At 39.5% G+C, this 20,644-nt stretch overlaps 1 protein-coding gene across 1 annotated transcript in view; it reads right to left on the bottom strand.

Annotated features, from left to right (window-relative positions):
• The window catches only part of LOC120551672 (rho-related GTP-binding protein RhoN-like), a 30,652-nt gene extending 10,517 nt beyond the window's left edge, over nucleotides 1-20,135 (bottom strand). The window contains exons 1-2 of the mRNA XM_039789163.1: nucleotides 19,778-20,135; nucleotides 18,410-18,497 (exon numbers count right to left, since the gene is read on the bottom strand). Coding sequence (XP_039645097.1) covers nucleotides 18,410-18,497; nucleotides 19,778-19,885 — 196 coding nt within the window. The 5' untranslated portion in view covers nucleotides 19,886-20,135. The remainder of the gene's footprint in view (nucleotides 1-18,409; nucleotides 18,498-19,777) is intronic.
• Between the last annotated feature and the right edge of the window lie 509 nt (nucleotides 20,136-20,644).

Below are 20,644 nucleotides of genomic sequence, written 5' to 3'. Positions count from 1 at the left end.
CATACTGTATTCAAACACACACACTATCTCACTTTTGTGTTTTTGCTTTTTCTCGGTGCAGATAAAGTCTTAACACAGAAAATGAGGATGATCAATTTAATGGGCGAAGGGCGAAGGGCGCAGAGGTGAGTGGAAGTGTATCCGACAGTCCCCATAAACCACCCGTAGGTCTCAAGCGGAAGGCTTCCACACACGCCCACTGGCATCAGTGAACTGACAGCTGTAGCTCAGCTTCACACTGTCAGCTCCACCTCTATATCAGACTGCAGCTGTGATCAACCGTAGTGTTAAAAGGTTTTAGTCTTTGTCTCTGTAAAAAAGTCCACAGAATATTTTAATTAATTAAGTTTATATGTGAATAATTAATCTGGTGCGCCTACCTGCGATACCAGACATGTATGATAACTCAACCTTTTGGAGTATGTCTACTCTACCAACGATGGGTCTTTTTGTTTGTTTTTATGTTTTTGTCAAAAAAAACAATATTATCATCTGTATGCTATTTCCAGCTATATGTTTAACTTTCAAAACCCCAATAAAAAGAGTTAAAAAAAAAAATCCACAGGAGTTGGTCCTCTATAAGTTTAGAAAGCTCAGAAAAAGCATCAATTTTTAGCCATTTCTTTTTGAATGTGAATGACAGTGTTTGTGCTGATGCCATGATCTCAGCCCACCTTAAGCCATACAAACTGTATTTATGAAATGCTGCTGACCTAATCTGGGCAATAGGATGGGACACTGTAAAATAAGTCATTTGCAGAGCTGCTTATTCAGCACTTTTGCATGTACACTAGGTCTATATGTACACTAGGTCTCCCCTCTACTCTGCTCCCTTCACTGGCTTCCTGTAACTTATAGGATCCAATAAAAAATTCTCACCATAACCTATAGGGCTCTACATGGTCAGGCCCCTGCTTATCTTGCCAATGTAATTCACCTACACATTCCCTCCCGGTCTCTCAGGTCTATCAACCAAAATCCGCTATCCATGCCACGCACTCGTCTGAAGACTATGTTTTATTGTCTATGCACATTGTAGAGCACTTTGTGACCCTGTCTGTGAAAAGCGCTGTATAAATCAATTTGACTTATAGGCTACAGCTATGCACACTGATGTCTTTTGGTCAGCTGCTATCATTAGAACTCCTGCCGACTATTGCAAAATACTTCAACAAATGATGTATATATTTGTATATACACGTACAGAGACAACCACCACAAGATAGGAGTTAGTTGTTTACAATTTAATCAATTTCTCTTCCTTAGAATTTATGATATGACTGACTGACACTTATGGCTGTGCACCAGAATGTCTGTAATTGGGTTAATATCAAGGAATTTAGAAAAAGTTTTTCCTTGAGAGAGCATTTATTTTTCAACTGTAAAGTTATCTTACATTAAAATTCTTTTTTAAAAAAACAAAGGGATTCTTATAAAAAAAAATGTTGCCTATGTATTATTACCTGATTATTTTAACTCTCATATGACGATATAGGCAAATGGTCGAGCTATAATAACAACAATTTAAAGGTTCCCTGTGGAGTTATCTTGTAAACAAACAAACAACATTTTCATATTCAGTGTAAAACTGCACAGGGCACCCTTTAAATTTGTAAAATTAACGTATTTGCCTCACAATTAGTGTTAAAACCAGGAAGAAATAGTTTTATTCATGGTTGTGAAATTACAACTCAAGCAAATGTATATATATTTTGCTGAGAGGAAAGGCTGAAAAATAATTTCATTGAGGATGCAATGTGAGTCAGTTTGACATCACTTTTTTCAGTGTTCTCAGTGTGAATAAAACCTCAGATACAGATAATTAAGTTTCTCCCTAACTTCTCCCAAGGCAAGAAGGAATGCTGAATGATAACATAATGAAACTCCATTATGCTTTAATGTAATTTAAAAAATGCATTTTATACAACCTCCTTCTACTCTTCTACATTTTTTCAAGCCAAAATAATGGCGGTGGAAATCTATTCTCCATTAGAAAAGCTAGGACACATAACAGAGTTAGATAACAACATGATGGTCAAGTAGATCACAGATGGTTTCAAATAAACGGACTCACAAGAACTGTCCAGGGTGCTGATTAGGTCACTGGTAACCAGGGATCAGTCTAACATTGGGATCAGTCTAACATTGGGATCAGTCTAACATGGGATCAGTCTAACCAGGGATCAGTCTTACATTAGATCAGTCTAACATGGGATCAATCTAATCAACAGAAGCATCTCCCAGTGTTATATAATGCAGCAGTGTAGTACCGGCTCTTAAGTTTTTGACTGGAGCAGCCCGTCCATCGAGTTTAACTGATTGCTTTTCTCTGGTGTATTCAGTTAGTTGGTGCTCCTTCAGCAGTAGGCTAATATAGTAGTTTATTGTTCTGCCAAGTCCTCCTCTTTTCAGTCTATCTAGCTAGTATAAACAAGCATTAAAACTCTCCTGAGAATCAAGTGTCTCTGCACTTGAATACTCCTCCTCTTAATAGTGGTTCCAAAAGCAGATACCTTCCACAACCATCTTTGAATTACTTTACTTTTCTGGCCAGCAACTTTACTGTTTTTGTTTACCCTCACCGTACCTATCAGCATTTCTAGCAGAAGGCAGCTGTTAACAGTGAAAAGTTGTGAAAAGTTATAATAAATCCACTAGGGCTGTACCGAATACGAGTTTTTGATCTTCGAATTCGGTGCTTTTCAACAGCGAATATTCGAAGCTTCGGTGGTGGCCGCAGCGGCGGGGGAAACCAACATTTCCAAACCGCACCTGAAGGCAGCTTTTTTTCACGGTAAAAGAGACAAGCGAGATGAAGCAACTGCTTTGTTGTTGCAGGACACAGTCCCCTGTTACTACAGTAGGCTACGTTTTTACTGTTCGTCATTAACTGCCGTAGCCTATTCGCAAGTCACGTTATTTTCCATGAAAATTAAGTGCACATTATCACGTGTAAATGGCGGATAAAAGCAGCTCGTTCTACTTACAGAACTCAGGTGATTTCTCAAGCTTGATGTGCTGTTGTGGTAGGCCAATTTCAAATTGCATATTTGACACTCCGCCTTTGTCTTTGTCTTGTCTTTGTCACACAGATGAAGTCTTCGGCATTTTTGTCTTATTTTCGCTGAATCGTGACGGTAATAACGTTCAACTTATGGGCGTTTTAACTGGGGCATGTGACGTGACGTCCCAGTAAAATCTCAAAGTCTCCTATATTTCGCAGTAGATTAATTTAGATTGATAATAATGGGTAAAAAGGATAATACATTTTGTTTCTATTATTTTATTTTCCGCAATGTCAAAGCAACGCAGCTTAACCCAAAATACAAGTTCAGGCATGCACTTCTGTCCATGCAAACTGCGCTGTTCTGCGCTCTAGCCAGAGAATACTCCCGTTGCAGGAACACTTTAGTAGTCCAAGAAGAAGCAAATATATTTATTAAGTATAACGGTTGGGTTGTCCATCCTATTAAAATGGCTAGGCTAATATAATATTAGTATAATATAATATAATAATATATATAATATATAATATAATATAATACTCTCTTTTACAATTTTCTTATATATAAGAAAATTGTAAAAGAGAGTATTATATTTCGAACATATTCAAGCGCGAATGAGAACCGTTTGGAGGAGGATGCAGGTTGTGCAAAAAAACAACAACAACGAATATTCGAATGTAAAATTTTCAAATCGAATACCAACCCACCGAACGAATATTCGAATATTCGGGTCCAGCCCTAAAATCCACTGCACACTACCTTCTCAGCACCAAACGGCGGACAGAGTAAACTACTACCTGGTGAACATAGTGAAGCATTTAGTGGCTAAGAGTTTCCCTCAGGAGGAGTAGGTGAAGACCAAAATAAAGCTAAAACAGGAGTGAATATTGGACTTACATTAGGTGACCAGAAACATGACTCCAAATGAATACTAATGTTAGTTCATATGTGTTGGATGTGTAAATAGTAGGGTTGGGTTCCTAGGCAACCGGAAGGAATCCGACCGGATTAGAACGCAAATTTTGGTTCCTCATTTTGGTTCCACTTAATGCGTCGACTGAAATATTTTGTCACTCCGAAACGGACGTAAAAATATTCCACTTTCTCTGTAGTCTACCAGTAGCTAGCTACCGTAAATGTAGGCTACTTTTAAAATGCCATATTTTCCCTCTGGGCTCACCGTAACGGACGTATAAGCATATTAACCATTCACTGCACGTGATCACTAGTAAACATATTACATCTTTGATGTCATTTTTCAGTTTTTGAAGAATCGGTTTAGGAATCGGAATCGTTTTAAAAGTACCGGTTTGGCATCGGAATCGTAAAAATCCAAACGATACCCAAACCTAGTAAATAGACAACTGTAACAGGTTGATAATATGTCAGCTTAGAGGCCTCCTTGTTCTTGTTCCATACTTAATGCAGAAAAGATGAAAATGGTATCAATATTCTTCTTGTAGAACTATTACATTAATGGTCCAAATGTTGAATGATTTCAATAAAGGTCTATCCTGTGCAGAATATAACTAGTGATCCTCGTTTTGATTCCGAGAATTGAGATTATAATAATTCATTATTATCATATATGTTTTACCATATATTAAATACTTCAGATGTAGGAATTCATGCTTGTAAATTAATTCAGTTGCACTATTCCTCATAAAACCTGCAAAAGGCTTTATCTTGGATAATGGCAGTGCTTGACTCCTTATGAAACACACACACACACACACACACACACACACACACACACACACACACACACAACACACACACAGAGAGAGAGAGACTGCAACCCCACAAGGTTCCATGATGTCAACTAATCCATGTTCAGCACTTGAGCAGCAGCTAATGTGTATTGATCTGTGTTTTTTTACCCTCTCTGGGACCTGTAGTATGATGCCCCTCATGGGAAGATTCCTGCTGTTGTAGCAGCAGCACAAAGAAACTTCAGCCCATCTGTCTCTGTCGAAAACCCTCTGATCAAGAAGACACTCAGCCACTAGAGTACAGCATGTATTAAAGGACAATGAGTGCCGTTTAAAGTATTTACAGATCATTTGGTTCAGTGTTTCCACCAATCAAAATTAAAATGTTTGTTCTAATACAAGTTTCTCTTACAAGGAGCCAAATTAAATATCAAACGTGTGTTAGATGTGTGGCTGCTGTACGTTTGGCACACCAGAAGGGGTTGTCATGCTTTTAATGTTTGATCCTTTCCTTTTTTCTCTTGTCTGTTCGGTTGCTAGCAACAACAGGCTGGTAAGCGTGTACTGTCCCTGCCGTCTTGTAATTTTATGTAATCCACTTGTTTGTGCTGCTTTTGATGGATATATCCCTTAGATTCAGTGGCTGCTTAGAGAGGTTTGTCCTTCCTCAAAAGCCCTATGTAATGTTGCCTGAATGATATGTTTTAGGAGAGCTACACCGAGTGTCTTACAGTAATTTGAAACCAAATTAACTAAATGCTTTGAAAATTTAAATGCACAGAAGCTGGTATGTAATCCACCTCAATAACATGACACTGGGTTTTATTTTAGGAGTGGACAGGTTTGTATATCCTGTTCCTGTCAACAGATCCCTTGAGTGAGATCCTTTAATTCCGGCATTTGATGTCAATTGACACCCATAGCGCACACTGAACATGTCATACAGACAAAATAACAAGCCAAGGTATGGTATGTTCAGATCCAGGGATTGGATGAAATTGCTGCTTTTCTGGTTGTGTTCATTATCACAATTGTCTAGAGCTGACAGTGACGTTTTCAAATAGCTTTTTTGTCTGACCACAGTCCAAAACACAAAAATTCAGTTTCCTATCATATAGAAGATGAAAAGCAGCAGATCCTCACATTTGAGAAGCTGAAACTAGAGAACGGACAGTGTGTGTGTTTCTCTTTAAGACCGGACGATACATTTAATTCATCAAATTATCAATATTGGGAATCTCTTACCAACCAAAATGTACGACTGAATCCCATAAATACATTAAGAATAGCTACAGCAACCAAAGACAATCTATTCAGACATTAATAACAGTCAAAAGTCCAGAATTTCAGTTATTTATGACTATGTATAAGTGAATGAAGTTACTATTTATAAGTCATGCATATAACTATGCAACGTAGCCTGCAAGACACCAGAAATCAATACACGCTAGAATCAAAATGCAGCGCATGCATCCAAAATGCACGAATCACTAACAAATCCTGTGCTGCATAATTGGAATAATGGAGAAATCTGACTGAATACTATTTAAATAGTCCATCTTCCCTTCTTTTTCATGATTTTGAAAAGAAGTTGTAAAACACATCAAAATAAAACAACCAATTTAATTTCATTGCCTGTACACTAGAATATGTCATGGTTTTATTATGGCAAACGCTCTTAAATCATTAGAATATGTACAATACAAAAGAAAATATCTGTTCAGCACTGATCCAGGTTAATACTCATTCTCCAGACACATAACCAGGAAAAGATGAACAGACCAGTATATTCTATAATTAACCCACAAATACATTTCCAAATCTGCAATTGTAACGTTGTTGTAAATACAAACGTGTTATCACATCACATCATTTTCATACTCATCAAACCTTTCGGTGACACCTCATTGCTTGCTTGCGGAAGTGTCTGCATTTGATATGTTTCTCTCATTTATTCAGTTTTTTTTTTCTTTACTTTGTCACCCGTCTGTATATTCCAGACAGTACTTCAAGTTCAGCTTAGAGGAACAAAAGCTTTTTATGAAGTAGCTAAAGTTTCTTGATGAGCGACCTTTAATGAGCCCCACTGGGCAGGTTTCTTAATTATGAAATGAAGGGAGGCATGCTATCTATTCTGTTAAATATGGTAAATCTTGTTAGTAATTTTTTAATGCTCCGGAGATATCTCCTTTTTCTCATTTTGTCTGAACTTGTAAAACTCATTATTAAACATCCAGTGTTGTATTTTTGGACTAGCCCAAAAAAATACATGTCTTTGGTTAGTAAAGCTCAAAGCTGTAAAGTGACTAATATGAGACTATCAGTCGCATGTCGTATCTTTCAGTATTCACGGCTCTGCGTGATTCAGAAGGAACACAAGCACCCCTTGAGATGTTTGCAAAGAAAATCATTATTAATCCTCTCTTATGCATTTTTGTCTGCCAACTTCCATCACAGCACATGAAGGATCATTAATATTAAAATCCTGTTTGTCCCAGTCATGCCCTCCTGAAGAAACAGTGTCTTTTTTTCAGGTTTTCAGCCAGGTCTGAATTCCTGAAATACACCCAGAGAGGGAACGGCAGTCTAATTTTATACTATTGATTAATGCATTTGTCTTCCTCCACTGGAAAATATAAGTAATGCCTCCCACAGCCGTACTGCTACACACTCATGCTGTGTGACCTGTGGGGGCAATAGGGTTGTCTGCTAAATACAACAAGAGAAATCAGCCTGTATGTTTAGATGATTAGCAAACAGTAATAGAGTGGATAATCACTCAGCGTATATGCATAAACACCTTGAGACGCCCTGCAGAGCTGATCCGGCTCTCTCTCCCTGTTCAGAATTGCATTCAAATTTCACCTAATTTTGACATGAAGACATTATGCCTGATATATTTTTCTCCATTCTCTCATTTTGTTTGCTATGTGATTAAAACAAGCCATCCATTGAGCCAGAGAGATCAGGTCATACAAAGGATTTCTGACAAACGTTTTAATTGTTGATTTTATGATCTTTTTATTCAATGGGACTGTTAAGCTTATTTGAGGTAATGAGTAAGTGTCTTGATGTTTCTTCTCTGGAGTGATGTCTCGGTGGGACTAAAACCTTAAGGATAAAGGGGAACGTTTTTACCCTTGAACTAAAGATCAGTTCACTAATTATGGAGAGTAGTACTCAGCCTGTGAAAACAGTTGTATAATGTCTTTCATGGCTCTGGAGCAGCTTTGTCAAGTCTGAAAAAATAGCCCCTGAATGTCATCCAGGTTATATTGGTGTGGGTATGGAGCGCACAAAGTTACAGAAAGAGAAAGCCAGCGTGACAAACTGGCCGTGTGACGTTCATGACGTGTCAAGTGCAGAAATTCATTCTTGATCTTGAAAAATAGAAGTTACACAAAATCTTAACTCAAGTCCAAGTCTTAGTTTTTGGGAGCTTTCGACCTCATCTCATGGTCTTCATCAGTTTGCTTAGGTGTCATGGAGACAGTAGGTGTGGAACTTTGGTGCGTGACAACAGGTGGTCATACATGGAGACTGTGGGTGTGGTCGAAAGCTCCTTGAAAAGCCAGTAATTGGACATCGAGTTAAGATACTTTTTAAAGCTACATTGTGTAAGAATTTCTCCCATCTAGCAGTGAAATTATATATGACAAACAACTGAATATTACTTTCTAGCCCTTCCTCCTACGGAGGCCGAACCCGAAATTAGCTCTCTCCATCGTTTACACGCAGCTGTTCTAGCCACTCCAAGATTAACTTTGGTCTTGTTGCTTTGCCTGTCACGTTGTTTTAATTCTCTTTTTCGCTTCCCTGGCGAGTAATCTCCCCCTGGCATTCGTCGCGGTGCCAATAGGTGTAAGAGGGCTTAATGCCAGGGCGAGGTATGTCCCTCTTTGGCTAATGTATTTTAAGATGGAGGCGCTACATGGCTGCTGTCATTTGAGCGAGTCGCTCGTATGTATTCTGAATGATTCTGAATGTCAGATTCTACGCTTATGAGAATACTTTGATTAGTTGGTGGAAGTAATTACACATGAATGAGTACATATTTGTGAAAGGAGTTTTTGCTAAGAATCAACTCAAAACATTACACAGTATAGGTTTAAAGGTTATGTGACATTACAGGATTATAATTTAGATTTATATAGATTAGATTTAGATTAGATTTTAGGTTTATCCTGTTCTGTGATAATAACATAGGAGTAGTATTTTTTACAATGTGATTATTATATGTTCAACTGTAGCACTTAATGTGAAATGTTACCAAAGTCGATTAAACAACAGCAGGCTCACAAAGCTCAAGAGGACAAGTTCTTAATTTAACTCAAAGTTTGATTGAACTTTGAGTTGTGGTGAAAAGAATGCGTTTCAGCTGTACATAAATCATGGATTCATGTAACCGGTGTACACTGTGCTTGTTGACATGCACACCTCCTCTGCTTGAATAGCAAACAATAGTCTGAAACGTAGCATGGAGGAATGAGTGATGCTGGTGATGCCGGTCACATCAAGAGGCAAACCGTCTTTGCACAATGTGCTGGTCTGCAGTGCGACAACAGATTTTGATTTTCCATACCACAACACACACTGTGTATTTCTTTTTAGGGCTGAATGAAATCTCTGATGTTGACATTGATGAAGACAACCTTGTTTTAATATTCACTAAACTGGTAATGAAATGTGTTTACTGAAAGGGTTGTCATCAGCAAGAGCGATCAGGCTGAAGTTCACTCTAATCTAAGGTTCTGTCTAATCAGGTTACTCAAGTCTTAATTAAGTCAAGTGTTTTTGATTTAGACCGAGGCTAGTAACAGAACACCAGGCTGGATTTCAGTGGCAAATTCTATGTGATGTTCTTGCATGTTTCTGATTCAGTTGGCACAGAGGGAGAGCACTGCCAGTGAGCAGAGTTTTGCCTGAAATCAGCAGTAATCCTGCAGGATTCCTTCAAATTAATGACAGGGGGACATCTGTGCATATCCCCTTCACATTAACCCTCCCAGCTCCTGTTGTGATTGTATATGCTGTCTGAGCAGCATGTTCCTGTGTGCATCCCTGATCCTGAGGTTCAAACCCAGAGAACACATGAACCTCTGATCCATATATCTTGTTTATTTTGTCCAGCTGCTTCTGCATTTCACCTGCTGGATGGTAGTTTCAAAGGCCATACAGCCAATAGAAAAGATTAAGATCAAAATGAAATCATAATAAGTAAGTTTATACTAAACATAAGTAGCAAACACACTTTTGCTACAAAGCTGTTAAAGGTCCCATGGCATGACAATTTCACTTTATGAGTTTTTTTAACATTAATATGCGTTCCCCCAGCCTGCCTATGGTCCCCCAGTGACTAGAAATGGTGATAGGTGTAAACCGAGCCCTGGGTATCCTGCTCTGCCTTTGAGAAAATGAAAGCTCAGATGGGCCGATCTGGAATCTTGCTCCTTATGAGGTCATAAGGAGCAAGGTTACCTCCCCTTTCTCTGCTTTGTCCACCCAGAGAATTTGGCCCACCCATATGAGAGAGGCATCATGGCTTTCAAACGAGCAAAGTCAGGGCTCCAGACTGCGACCAAATGGTCGCATTTTGCGACCAAAATTTTAGAATGTGCGACTAAATTTTACAGCCAGTCGCACATGTGCAACCAATAAATTTGCCCCCTTTTTTACACTTAAACGTGGAAATTTCGGTACCTGAGAGCGTGTAAGCACAAAGCTTATCTGTAATATCTGCATAGTCATAAGGAGCAAGGTTACCTCCCCTTTCTCTGCTTTGCCCGCCCATAGAATTTGGCCCAACAGCAGTGAGGAGAGAAAAAAAATTGGTTTTAAAACAAGCAAAGTGGCGGTTGGTCGTCAAGGCCATACCCCCACCCTCCCTCGCCCCCCCCCACCTTGCCCCCCTCTCTCCTCCTCAATAGCTGCAGACACAGAAATGGCACATCCTAAGGGCAGCTCATTGTGGGGCTGGCTCTAGTGGCTGTAATTCTGCACCAAGGCTGAATTTCGGGAAAGAGACTTCAGATGCAGTATAAGGGGACCACTAAGGCCTATATAAAAGCATCCAAAGAGCACCATGTCATAGGACCTTTAATAAACTAAAGCAGTGCTATTGAACCAGGACTATAATAGACCTATGACATGGTTTGTTTTCTATTGTACAGTAGAAATGAGAGTATATCACAATGCAGTAGAAATAGGGTCACCACCGTCGACCCCCTACAACCCTCTCAGTAATGGCTGAGGTGTTGGGGTTTAATGGAGTGATCATAGCTACGTCTTGCATTATAAATAAGGGAATGGATAGAGAGGGTCTTAAGTGGATGGATAGACCCCTTGAGTGCTCTCTGTGTGTGCTTTTGTGTCCAAACAAAGTGCACTACAAATTCCAATAACTTTTTTCTAGTTACATCATGTAATAACTGAGCTGTTATGGTTTTAAGCCACTCTCTAGAACATGACTAATGAGTCTTCTATGTATCGCTACGGCCATGTCGGAAATATTTTATTTCCATGAACACGGTAGTCAAGCCAACATTCTTTTCATTATTTCTTTTCGCGTTAGCAAGGGAGCTATCGCTAGCTGGTGAAGAGTTTTGGCAAACATGAAGGATTTTGTTTGGTTTTTCTGTGGTTTTGTGCTTTTGTCATGGCCTAAATCTTTCTATTCTCTTAAGAACAATGTTCTGTCAAGTTTTATGTAAAGCAAACAAACAAAGATTGAAACAAAGATTTGACCAGAGGAAAAGAAAGGTTTCTTAAAACAAAGATAACTTAGAAAATGACTGTTTCTGTATTGATAACTGGCTCAAAGGGTATATGATGGAGTGAGCCGATTATGCTCTCCAGCTTAATTATTTGGGACAAAATGAACGGTTATAAATTAAGACATGTATAATTAACACAGAGGAAGAGCTACGGTTACTGGCATAGAATATATGATGTGATTTAGGAATAGGATATTGAACATTGTAAACACCCCCTTTCGCCCACTCCAAATGTGTGTTACTGTATCTGTTTTGTGATGAGTATTTGTCAAACATTATGTTTTGTGGTACATGTCAGGTTAGGTCGCTTATTGTCCGATAAAAATCTGAAAATTGTAAATTCAAAAAAACAAAAAGATGGTGAATGGTGGACACAAAACAGCGAATCTGTACGTAAATGAAAGTTTAAATCACATTTTTAGAACATAGAAGATGTTAAGATTAAATAAGTATTTGTTGATGCTAGATAGTCTTATACAAAAGTCATAGATAAAAGGTAGCACTCCTGTGTGCATGTTCATCCAGACTTGCTGTCTCTCTTGGACTGCTCAGTTACACATGCAGTGCACTATAGTAGCTGAGAGACAGAACGAGCGTCCCCTGGGAATGAGAGCGGAGACGCATCTAGGCCATTGATTTTCAATGTACCATTGGTCTTCTAATGGGCTGCATGAGCAGAAGAAACCAGACCAGGGGTGACTGGGGCACAGTCTCACACTATGAAAACCTACTGACACTCATTTAGTCCAGCATGCTTTCTCCTATACATGACTCTGAGCACTTAAACTCCACTTAGACTCTATATCCTTCTGTCTCTCCACTGTCTATTTATATATTTTACCACTCCTCTGATCTCTCACAGCACTTACTCATATGCTTACTCACACAAACATACAGACCCCTGTACATGTTTAGTAGGAAAAACAGCACTTGGACTAAAAACCCAGTTCCCCCGCTATCTGCACTTCTATCCAAAAAGCCTCTGAAACGCTTCAACACATTAAGCTGTTCTCTCCGCTCATTCCTGTCATGGAGCCAGGTGCCACTCACACACAGATGCTCACTCAGAGCACATCTGGGGTAGTGCTTTCAAGGAGCCAACATGTAATTGGGGTCATAAAAGATGCTCATGAATGAATGATGGACTGTTAAGGCAATCTCAGCCACAGACTCCGTCAGCCTGGGATGGATGGATGCAACAGGGTCTTTAAGTGCCACTGCCAGCGATGTTTGCACAGAATGTGACAGAACGAGCAGCATGTGAGTGCAAACAAGCATCCTTGTGTGTTCAAAACTGACATGGAGGGCAGAGTTCAAGGCGGCAAACCTCGATACGTTCCTTTCGTTGCTCACTGTTTTAAGGTGTGACACTGCAGGTTCTGCCGGTTGCTTTATCGACTGTTACCTCACACTTTCGTAGGCTCAGCTGTGAAACCTGTATGTTTTGAAAGCTTGTGTTTTTGTGGCGAGAGTATCCTGCAACTGCTTTTTGTGGCCTGCCAGCCACAGAGGAAAATAGATGTACTGTAGAGGAGAATGGAATTTATTTGCATTGCCAGTAAAATGCACATGTTCTTTAAGTATCCAGCCAAGACAACAAAACTTCAAACTCTACTTTCTAACCCTGCTATGTGTGTGTGTTACAGCATCATGAACAAAACAGTTATGTTGTGGAGAAGTTGCAAATTATTCTGCATAATTATGTGACTACAATTAATTTAAACTATGTTGCTAAGAATACTCCTTTAAACCTACAATAGCACATTTATTACCTATTCGGGGGCAGCAAAAACAAGCTATAAACACAACACTAACATATTATAACCTTAAGTTGATATGGCAAATATATTACATGGCTGCTTATTTAGAAGCTACAGTATACCCACATACATGTCATCCGTTTAGAAATAACCTCACACTTTGGCTCCCTTTCCCCACATTTTATATATATTCTATCTTTTTATTGTGCAATGTGCTTTGCGGTATGCCTTTGTACTTTCATGCTTGACAAGTCATTCACATGTGCACTCATAATGTTAGAAGGTGAACCAGGACAGGGCAGTTTAATATTATTACACAACATTTAATTACCTCTTATTCTAGAAATGTGATTTTGGGACATATTTATAATTAGCAACAGACAATTAATTAAGAATGCAAAGGTCACCCCTGGAGTCTCTATATTAATCTAATTTATGACCTTTTTGAGAGTCACATTGGCAAATTGGTTATAATTGACCAGATGCTTGCGAAATTACACTCAGCACCAAGGCCTTTTCTTTGGTCACAGCCCATAAAGACAGATTAGAGTGAGTCATATGTGGTATGTGAACTGCTGAAGGAGACCGGGTTAAGGATGGAAGCAGCATGGGATTTTCAGAGAAAATGAGAAGAGGATTGAGTGAGAAGTAGAGAAGAGACATAAAGACAGATAGAGAGACTGACAAAAAAAATGCAAGGTAAGCTATCAAGGGCAAGAGTACTGAGAGGGCAGTGCCCCAATAGTGGGACTCCTGACCTTGGCTTGATGGAAACAGAGAGAGAAGAAGAGACTGGTGAGGGGTTGGCAGCCAAAATTATAAAAGACTGAATGAAATTAAAGAGAGGAAGAGAAAAAGTGCAGAGAAAAAACAAGTCATGATAACTGTGTTTTAGCACACAAGGTCAGCTGGGATCAGCGTTTAAGTTCACAGTTTTGATATTTATTTCACCTGGAGACCAAAGGTCCCTCACTACCCAACTGTTGTGTCATCATAATCAACATTGCTTGCAAATCGAGTCTAATTTGTTTTTTGTTTTATGGTCATCTGAGCGAACAATTGCCTTTTAATGACTCCACAAGTCGCATTGCACATTAAAATATTGTGGAAGCTTCTTACAAAGGAGAATTTGACTTATTACTTTAGTAATTTGTTATGAGCAGAAATTATTTTGTGTTTCCCAACAGGCTTTTGATTTCAAATACACATTATTTTCAGCACCATACAGCACAGAGTAGTACAAAATGGAAACTTAAATGCAAATACAAAATAAAGTAAAGGGGGTGAGTGTTGGATTGATGGATTTTGGGAAGACCTCTGAATCACCACCAACATCTTTGATTTTTTTTCTTCTTCAATTATTCAAAAATAGCCGAGCCAATCAGAGCTTTGTAGGTGGATAAAGAACAAGGACTTTATCTTGTTGTGCCAGAGCCACATGGTGAAGAGCAGCTTGTTGTACCTTAACCTACAGAAATAGCAACTGTTACATCAGTGTATGTATTTGATCATCGTCAAAAAGTATAACTGGTGCCTACAGCTTTCCTGTCGACCAAAAATGATGTAGGCAGGATGGATATGCTACTCGCTGCTCCTTGGTTAGGGTAAAATCTCCCAAACACACATTTGCTAACAAGAACCATGGATGTATTAAGAGAGCTGGAACGCCACCACACAGCTTTGCTACCAATTAATTCCAGTGTAAATAAAAATGTTCCCTATAGACTGCCATCATGAAAGAACCACTTGTGACCCCAAACAAGTTTAATTTTTTCTCTTTTTGTTATGATTTCTTTAAACCGTAAAGGTTTTATATCTGCAAACCTTTCCCAGAGTCAAGAAAAGCTATTTTTATTTGCGTGACATCATCCCAGTGTAACATCTATGGTTATGTGAGTGGGAACATGCGGACAGGGCCAGGGAGGGAAACACACGCACATGTGCAGTAGCACACCAGGAAGCAAGAAAACCTTTTTGGCGTATGTGCTAGGCTAGCAATTTTCATTGGAGTGAATGGGCACCATTGCTACTGATTGGTTTGGGCAACCTGAATTACTCATCCTAACTAATATTTACACAACGCATAAAGAGTTGGAGAAGGGTGACGCTGGTTTGTCAACTGCTGTTTCCAAGGCCAAGAATGCACTTTTGAATCTCACCTTGACTTACATTGTTCTGGCTCTTAATCCTGACTCAGTGTCACATACAGCCCAACATGAAAGACAGAAAAGCAAAGAGATGAAGATGGCAGAAAGATTGAGAGGAGAATGAAGGCTAACAGAGATGTACACAGATTTGGCCGAGGGAGGAAATTAGTCTGGCACTCAGACAGAATAAAAGAAAGAAATAGAGTTTAACCTACGAGGCAGGGAGTCTGAAAGCAAGCATGTGAGGATGTAGAGGAAAGAGGCAGGAGGTTGAAAAGGCAGTGGGTGGAGTGGCGAGATGAAGAATGAAGTAGACAGGGGGCAAGTTTTTGGTCACACAGCAAGTGCCTAATTAATTAATTAAATCCACTGTTTGTTTCTGCACAATGAACGGGCAGCTCGGAGGCTCGTTCTGGCACCTTGCCCAACACTCTCACAACACTCCTTATCTTCTTATCTGCCCTTCTCTAATCTCTTACCCATACAGGAGCTCTGGCCTGAAATCTGTGATGAGTTTGTGTTCTTTTATCGTCTGTATTTCTGCTCTGAAGCCACTTCCAACAAATCTGTTTTATTAAGAGGCACGTTTTGAATGAATTTGATATTCAATTGGTACCACTTTGTCGCCAAATTAAATTCAGCACTCTCAGTTAAAGTAATTTAATTATATACTATGTCTGAAACATTACCCTGAATATAGCCTGTTACTGTTATTAAATTTTCTATAATGTTTGTTCGAGTTGTCTGAGTTTCAGACATGGCCTCTCTCTTCCACTGGTTCGGGTCACCTGCTGTCATGCAAACTGCACCCACTGGCCATGCCGTACATTGGCACATATACATAGACGAACTGAATGCTAACAAACATTAGCCCGGCTGTCTCTTACGCATGCCTGCACATGCCTATGAATACTCACACTAACACACACACACACACACATCAGCAGGCGTATGTACGTACTCTAACAAAACTGTGATTGCGTAAGAAATAGCAAATGTAAGTAAGAATAGAAGTTCAAAACTCATGGAAAACTGTTACAGCATGTAAGCATGGCTGTAACCCCCCCCCCCTTCAGTCATTGCGTAGAAAGAGGCAGGTACCAGGGGAAATTGTGGTTATACTGATGTAGGTGCCGATACACCTGTCTCCTGAGAGAGACCCAGAATAGCTCGCAGGGACGCTGCGAGGCAACGAACACGTCTCTTTTAATGCTGGAGGAAGCCAGCTCAGGTCAGACACGGATCACCAGCCATAATCTAGATCACTCAAAGTGCTGTTTTTGACCGAAATCCAATTGATTATATTAAAAAAATAAACAGGCTGTTTTCCCCTGTTATCTTCCAGTCATCCAGTTGCTATCTTTTATTGTACAGATATGAGAGTGGTATCGATTTTACTTTACCAAGGTCCTTTCTTTACCTTTATCTCTACAACTTTCAGTACAATTTAGCTTATTTTCTAAGTAATAGCAAATGGTTATATAAACACTAATAAATCAGTCATTATTGCCTTATAAATCGGTAAAAAAACATTAATATATTCTGCGTTTCTGCCAGGAAAATCCCTTTGGCTGGTGTGTATCCTCTATAACGTATTTCTTTTTGAAAATCAATCTTTCTTTCACAGTGGCACATGCTCACATAGAAATATATTTCTATTAAATGTATTCATGGCGAAGGTTTAGGGAAGCTTTGCTGAGAAAACACCTTCCAATTTATTAATACCAGCACACACCTGGGGGAGCTATGTCCACTATGTTCCTCTATTGTATGCTAGAAGATGCCATTGATATGACATAATGTGTCCTGAATGGCACATGATTCACACAACAAGATGAATTGAATTGTTTTGTGTGGTGGAGTAAATTACTGTTTAAGTATTCCTTTACTGTATTTGTGTTTGTTATCCACCACAGCTCAGTGTGTGTGTGTGTGTGTGTGTGTGTGTGTGTGTGTGTGTGTGTGTGTGTGTGTGTGTGTGTGTGTGTGTGTGTGTGTGTGTGCGTGCGTGAGAGAGAGAGAGAGAAACCAGCAATTTCAGAGGGTGTTGTTCAAACACAGTGGAGTGGCCTCACCTACTGCATCACCAGCCTCAGAAGCTGCAGCTCTTAATCTCCAACTTGTCTAGCTTGTCTTGGTCTTTCTGTACGTCTGCTGCATGGGTGGAGGTTAATAGAACACTGCGCATTAAAGCTGCTCTCTGTGGTTGTGTGTAAACAAGTTTTCGGGTGATGTTATGTAAGTGGAAATTAAATGTGAAAAGGGCCTAAAGGCTGACAAAGGGAAAAAGTTAGCTTTATATCTGGCGACTGAACGAATCTGACTGTTGAGCTCCACAAACTTTCAGCTGTTTAAGTCTAATGTTATAATGCAAAATCAACTTTATGACATTAGAACAAGGAGTTAGAGTTAACTTCACAGCTGCCCCAAAGCCATATCAGCACTATGAGTGGACAAACAACTCAAAATAACAAAATCCACTTGTTTCTACGCTGGAAAACCTGCCATGTTGCATGGATTTGATCATGACGTCAAATTGTAACTGTATTAAAGTAATGTATGCAGTGATTATAAGTGATGATTATGCTACTGACAGCTACTTGGAGCAGGCATGTGTTGAATGACAAATTAGTTATCCTCTCACAGAGCTGACATAACACTGAAGAAGCTGTTCAAAACCAACAAGTGTCAAATTAACTCTAAAGGTGGTGACAGGACTGACGTTATATAAACACTGTATGAAGTTATGTGCCTGCTAATGGTGAATTAGTTTAAAAAGTGTTGTTCAGTCCTCCCAACAGATTATCCTGAAACACTCGAGCTGTGGTTGCTAATGTTCTTGGCCCACAGCCTGGATGTTGTTGAACGCTCCGAGGAGTCAGCTGCTTTCCAATCTGGAGAGCCTGTTACACGAACTTCATCACGGGCCGATGATGCTGCGCACCACTCATCACATTGGCATGATAATCTTTCCACACAAAAGGGGTGAAACCAAACCCAAGCATGTCCTACCTGAAGTGTCCCACATGTTGAGCTCGATCCTCTGTTTGTCAATCTCGAAGCTGGCTGTGTAATTCTCGAACACAGTGGGAACATAATTCTGAAATGAGACATGTGGCTAAAATGAGATGAAAGCTCAGAGGGGTGTTGTGTACATTGTGAAAATCAATTTAGATCAATACATAGGTAAGGTAGACAAGAAAACATCATTATTTCAGTCAGCTGTAGTAGAGATGATAGTGCACTCATGAACATCAGAGGCATCAGACAGATGTCTGTGTGTGTGTGTATGTATGTGTGTGTGTGTGTGTGTGTGTGTGTGTGTGTGTGTGTGTGTGTGTGTGTGTGTGTGTGTGTGTGTGTGTGTGTGTGTGTGTGTGTGTGTATAGATGAGGCCCAATTATGAGCTTTGACCTATTTCAAAATTCATAAATTTTGGTCAACAAGCCTTATCCTTCACGAGTTTCAGTTGAAAAATAAACTCTACAAGTACAGAGAGTATTTTAGTCTTTCTTCTACTTCCGGTTATTAAACAGTATTTTTGTTATTATGAATACAATATCTGCCAATTAATTATATTTCCCGTTGTTATTAATGGATTGTCGTCAATCTACTGTAAGCGTAGACAAAACCACAACACATATTGCTCATTGAACACTATATGTCAGCTGCAAAATATGTAAGGTTTAAGTGTAAAATCCTTTAGTGTACCTGATAACGTCCTTAATGTTGAGCCGTAAATATTTAAGATTAACTAGTCCAGCAGATTATTTTATCATGATTAATATCACAGACATTTAGAGTTTTTAAGTCCCACGTGAAAATAATTTTACATTTAATTATTTGCATGTCTCACACAAATAGTGATTCAGCGCATTGATTAGAGGCAGTTGTGGTTGTTGCTTTGGTCAAACAGTAATTATTTAAAGACCTGTCCCTGCACCGACTGACGGTAGGCTATAGCCTACCAGCCGCTGATGCGCGCGATGCGCAAAAGCGCACAGAGCCCAGATTTCTGTGGCAACTGGGCACTGAACGAAGCCTGAAAATGTCTTCATTTAGTCTGTTTTTATACATTATGGATTGCAAAGCTCAAGCAAAATTATATTAAAGAGAAAGACATTTAACCTGGCTGAAGAAATCATCTTTGGGCAGCATTCCGGTCTAATTTACAGGAAGTCAATAAGAAAGGAGCAAAACCACATTAGAATAAATAAATATGATTAACATATTGTGTGTCATCAGTCAGTTCCCACAATTTAGATGCTATTAGGAGGTTTTTAAGTTTTCCTGGAAATGTCCGGCTGGATAGAGACGTTGTCGCGCCGTGTGGTTCCAGGGACTTCATTGTGTTTATCTTTATGAACTACTGTCTCTTACCTCTGGGTACGAGTCTTTGGCGAAAACGTGAAGGAGAGCCGTCTTGCCACACTGCGTATCGCCAACCACAACAATCTTACAGCGAAGTAATCCCTTATTCATCTCCATAGTGCCCCGAGTATCACTGAGTGGTTCTGTTTCGCTGCCTACTTGTCATTTAGCTTCAAACTAGAGTGTCGAAGAGCAGCTCTAAATGTTGATAGTATTCCTCCCGAAGAAGAAGAAATCACCTGCGAGTATATACCGCACGTCTGAGATCCAAAAAACTTCAGCACCGCAGTCAGATGTAGTTTCAGTTACATGCTCTGTGCGATGCTGCGCTCCTCTGCTCCACCGGCCAAGTGAGGCACACTGTCAACACCTGTAAGGTGCGTCTCTAAAAACGGTCTTCCTGTGAGATCTTTCAAAATAAAAGCCACAAAGTACGACTAATCTATACTTAACTAGATGGATACAACATATTTGTGGGTTACATGGTAGACTAGTAAGTAACATTTGAACACATAGCCCATTATGTGGTCGCCTGTTTGCGCCTAAAATAAGCAATAGTATGCTAGTACGTAGGAGTGGTCTTGTGGCCATATCAAAACCACACAGTCAGAGTTAACGCCAAATTGTCCTTAAGAAAAAGACTAATATGCCATCATGCCCTAATAACAGTAGCTAGGTAGATAAGGCAGCGTAGTTCCTCACAGGGATGAATAATGTAACTGATTATTATATTTTCTGTGCTATTATTTTGAAGCCAAAATCCTTCTACTTCCGGTCTTCCCGTGACTGCCTCTGGTTGTCTTTGTGTAGTCTCAACCAGTGACAGTCATCCATTGTCCAATTGTCCCCAACAGTAAATATCACTTATGAAATGTG

The sequence above is a fragment of the Perca fluviatilis genome, chromosome 21, assembly GCF_010015445.1.
Source record: "Perca fluviatilis chromosome 21, GENO_Pfluv_1.0, whole genome shotgun sequence".
Lineage (NCBI taxonomy): Eukaryota > Metazoa > Chordata > Actinopteri > Perciformes > Percidae > Perca > Perca fluviatilis.
This window is presented reverse-complemented; position numbering and strand designations above follow the sequence as displayed.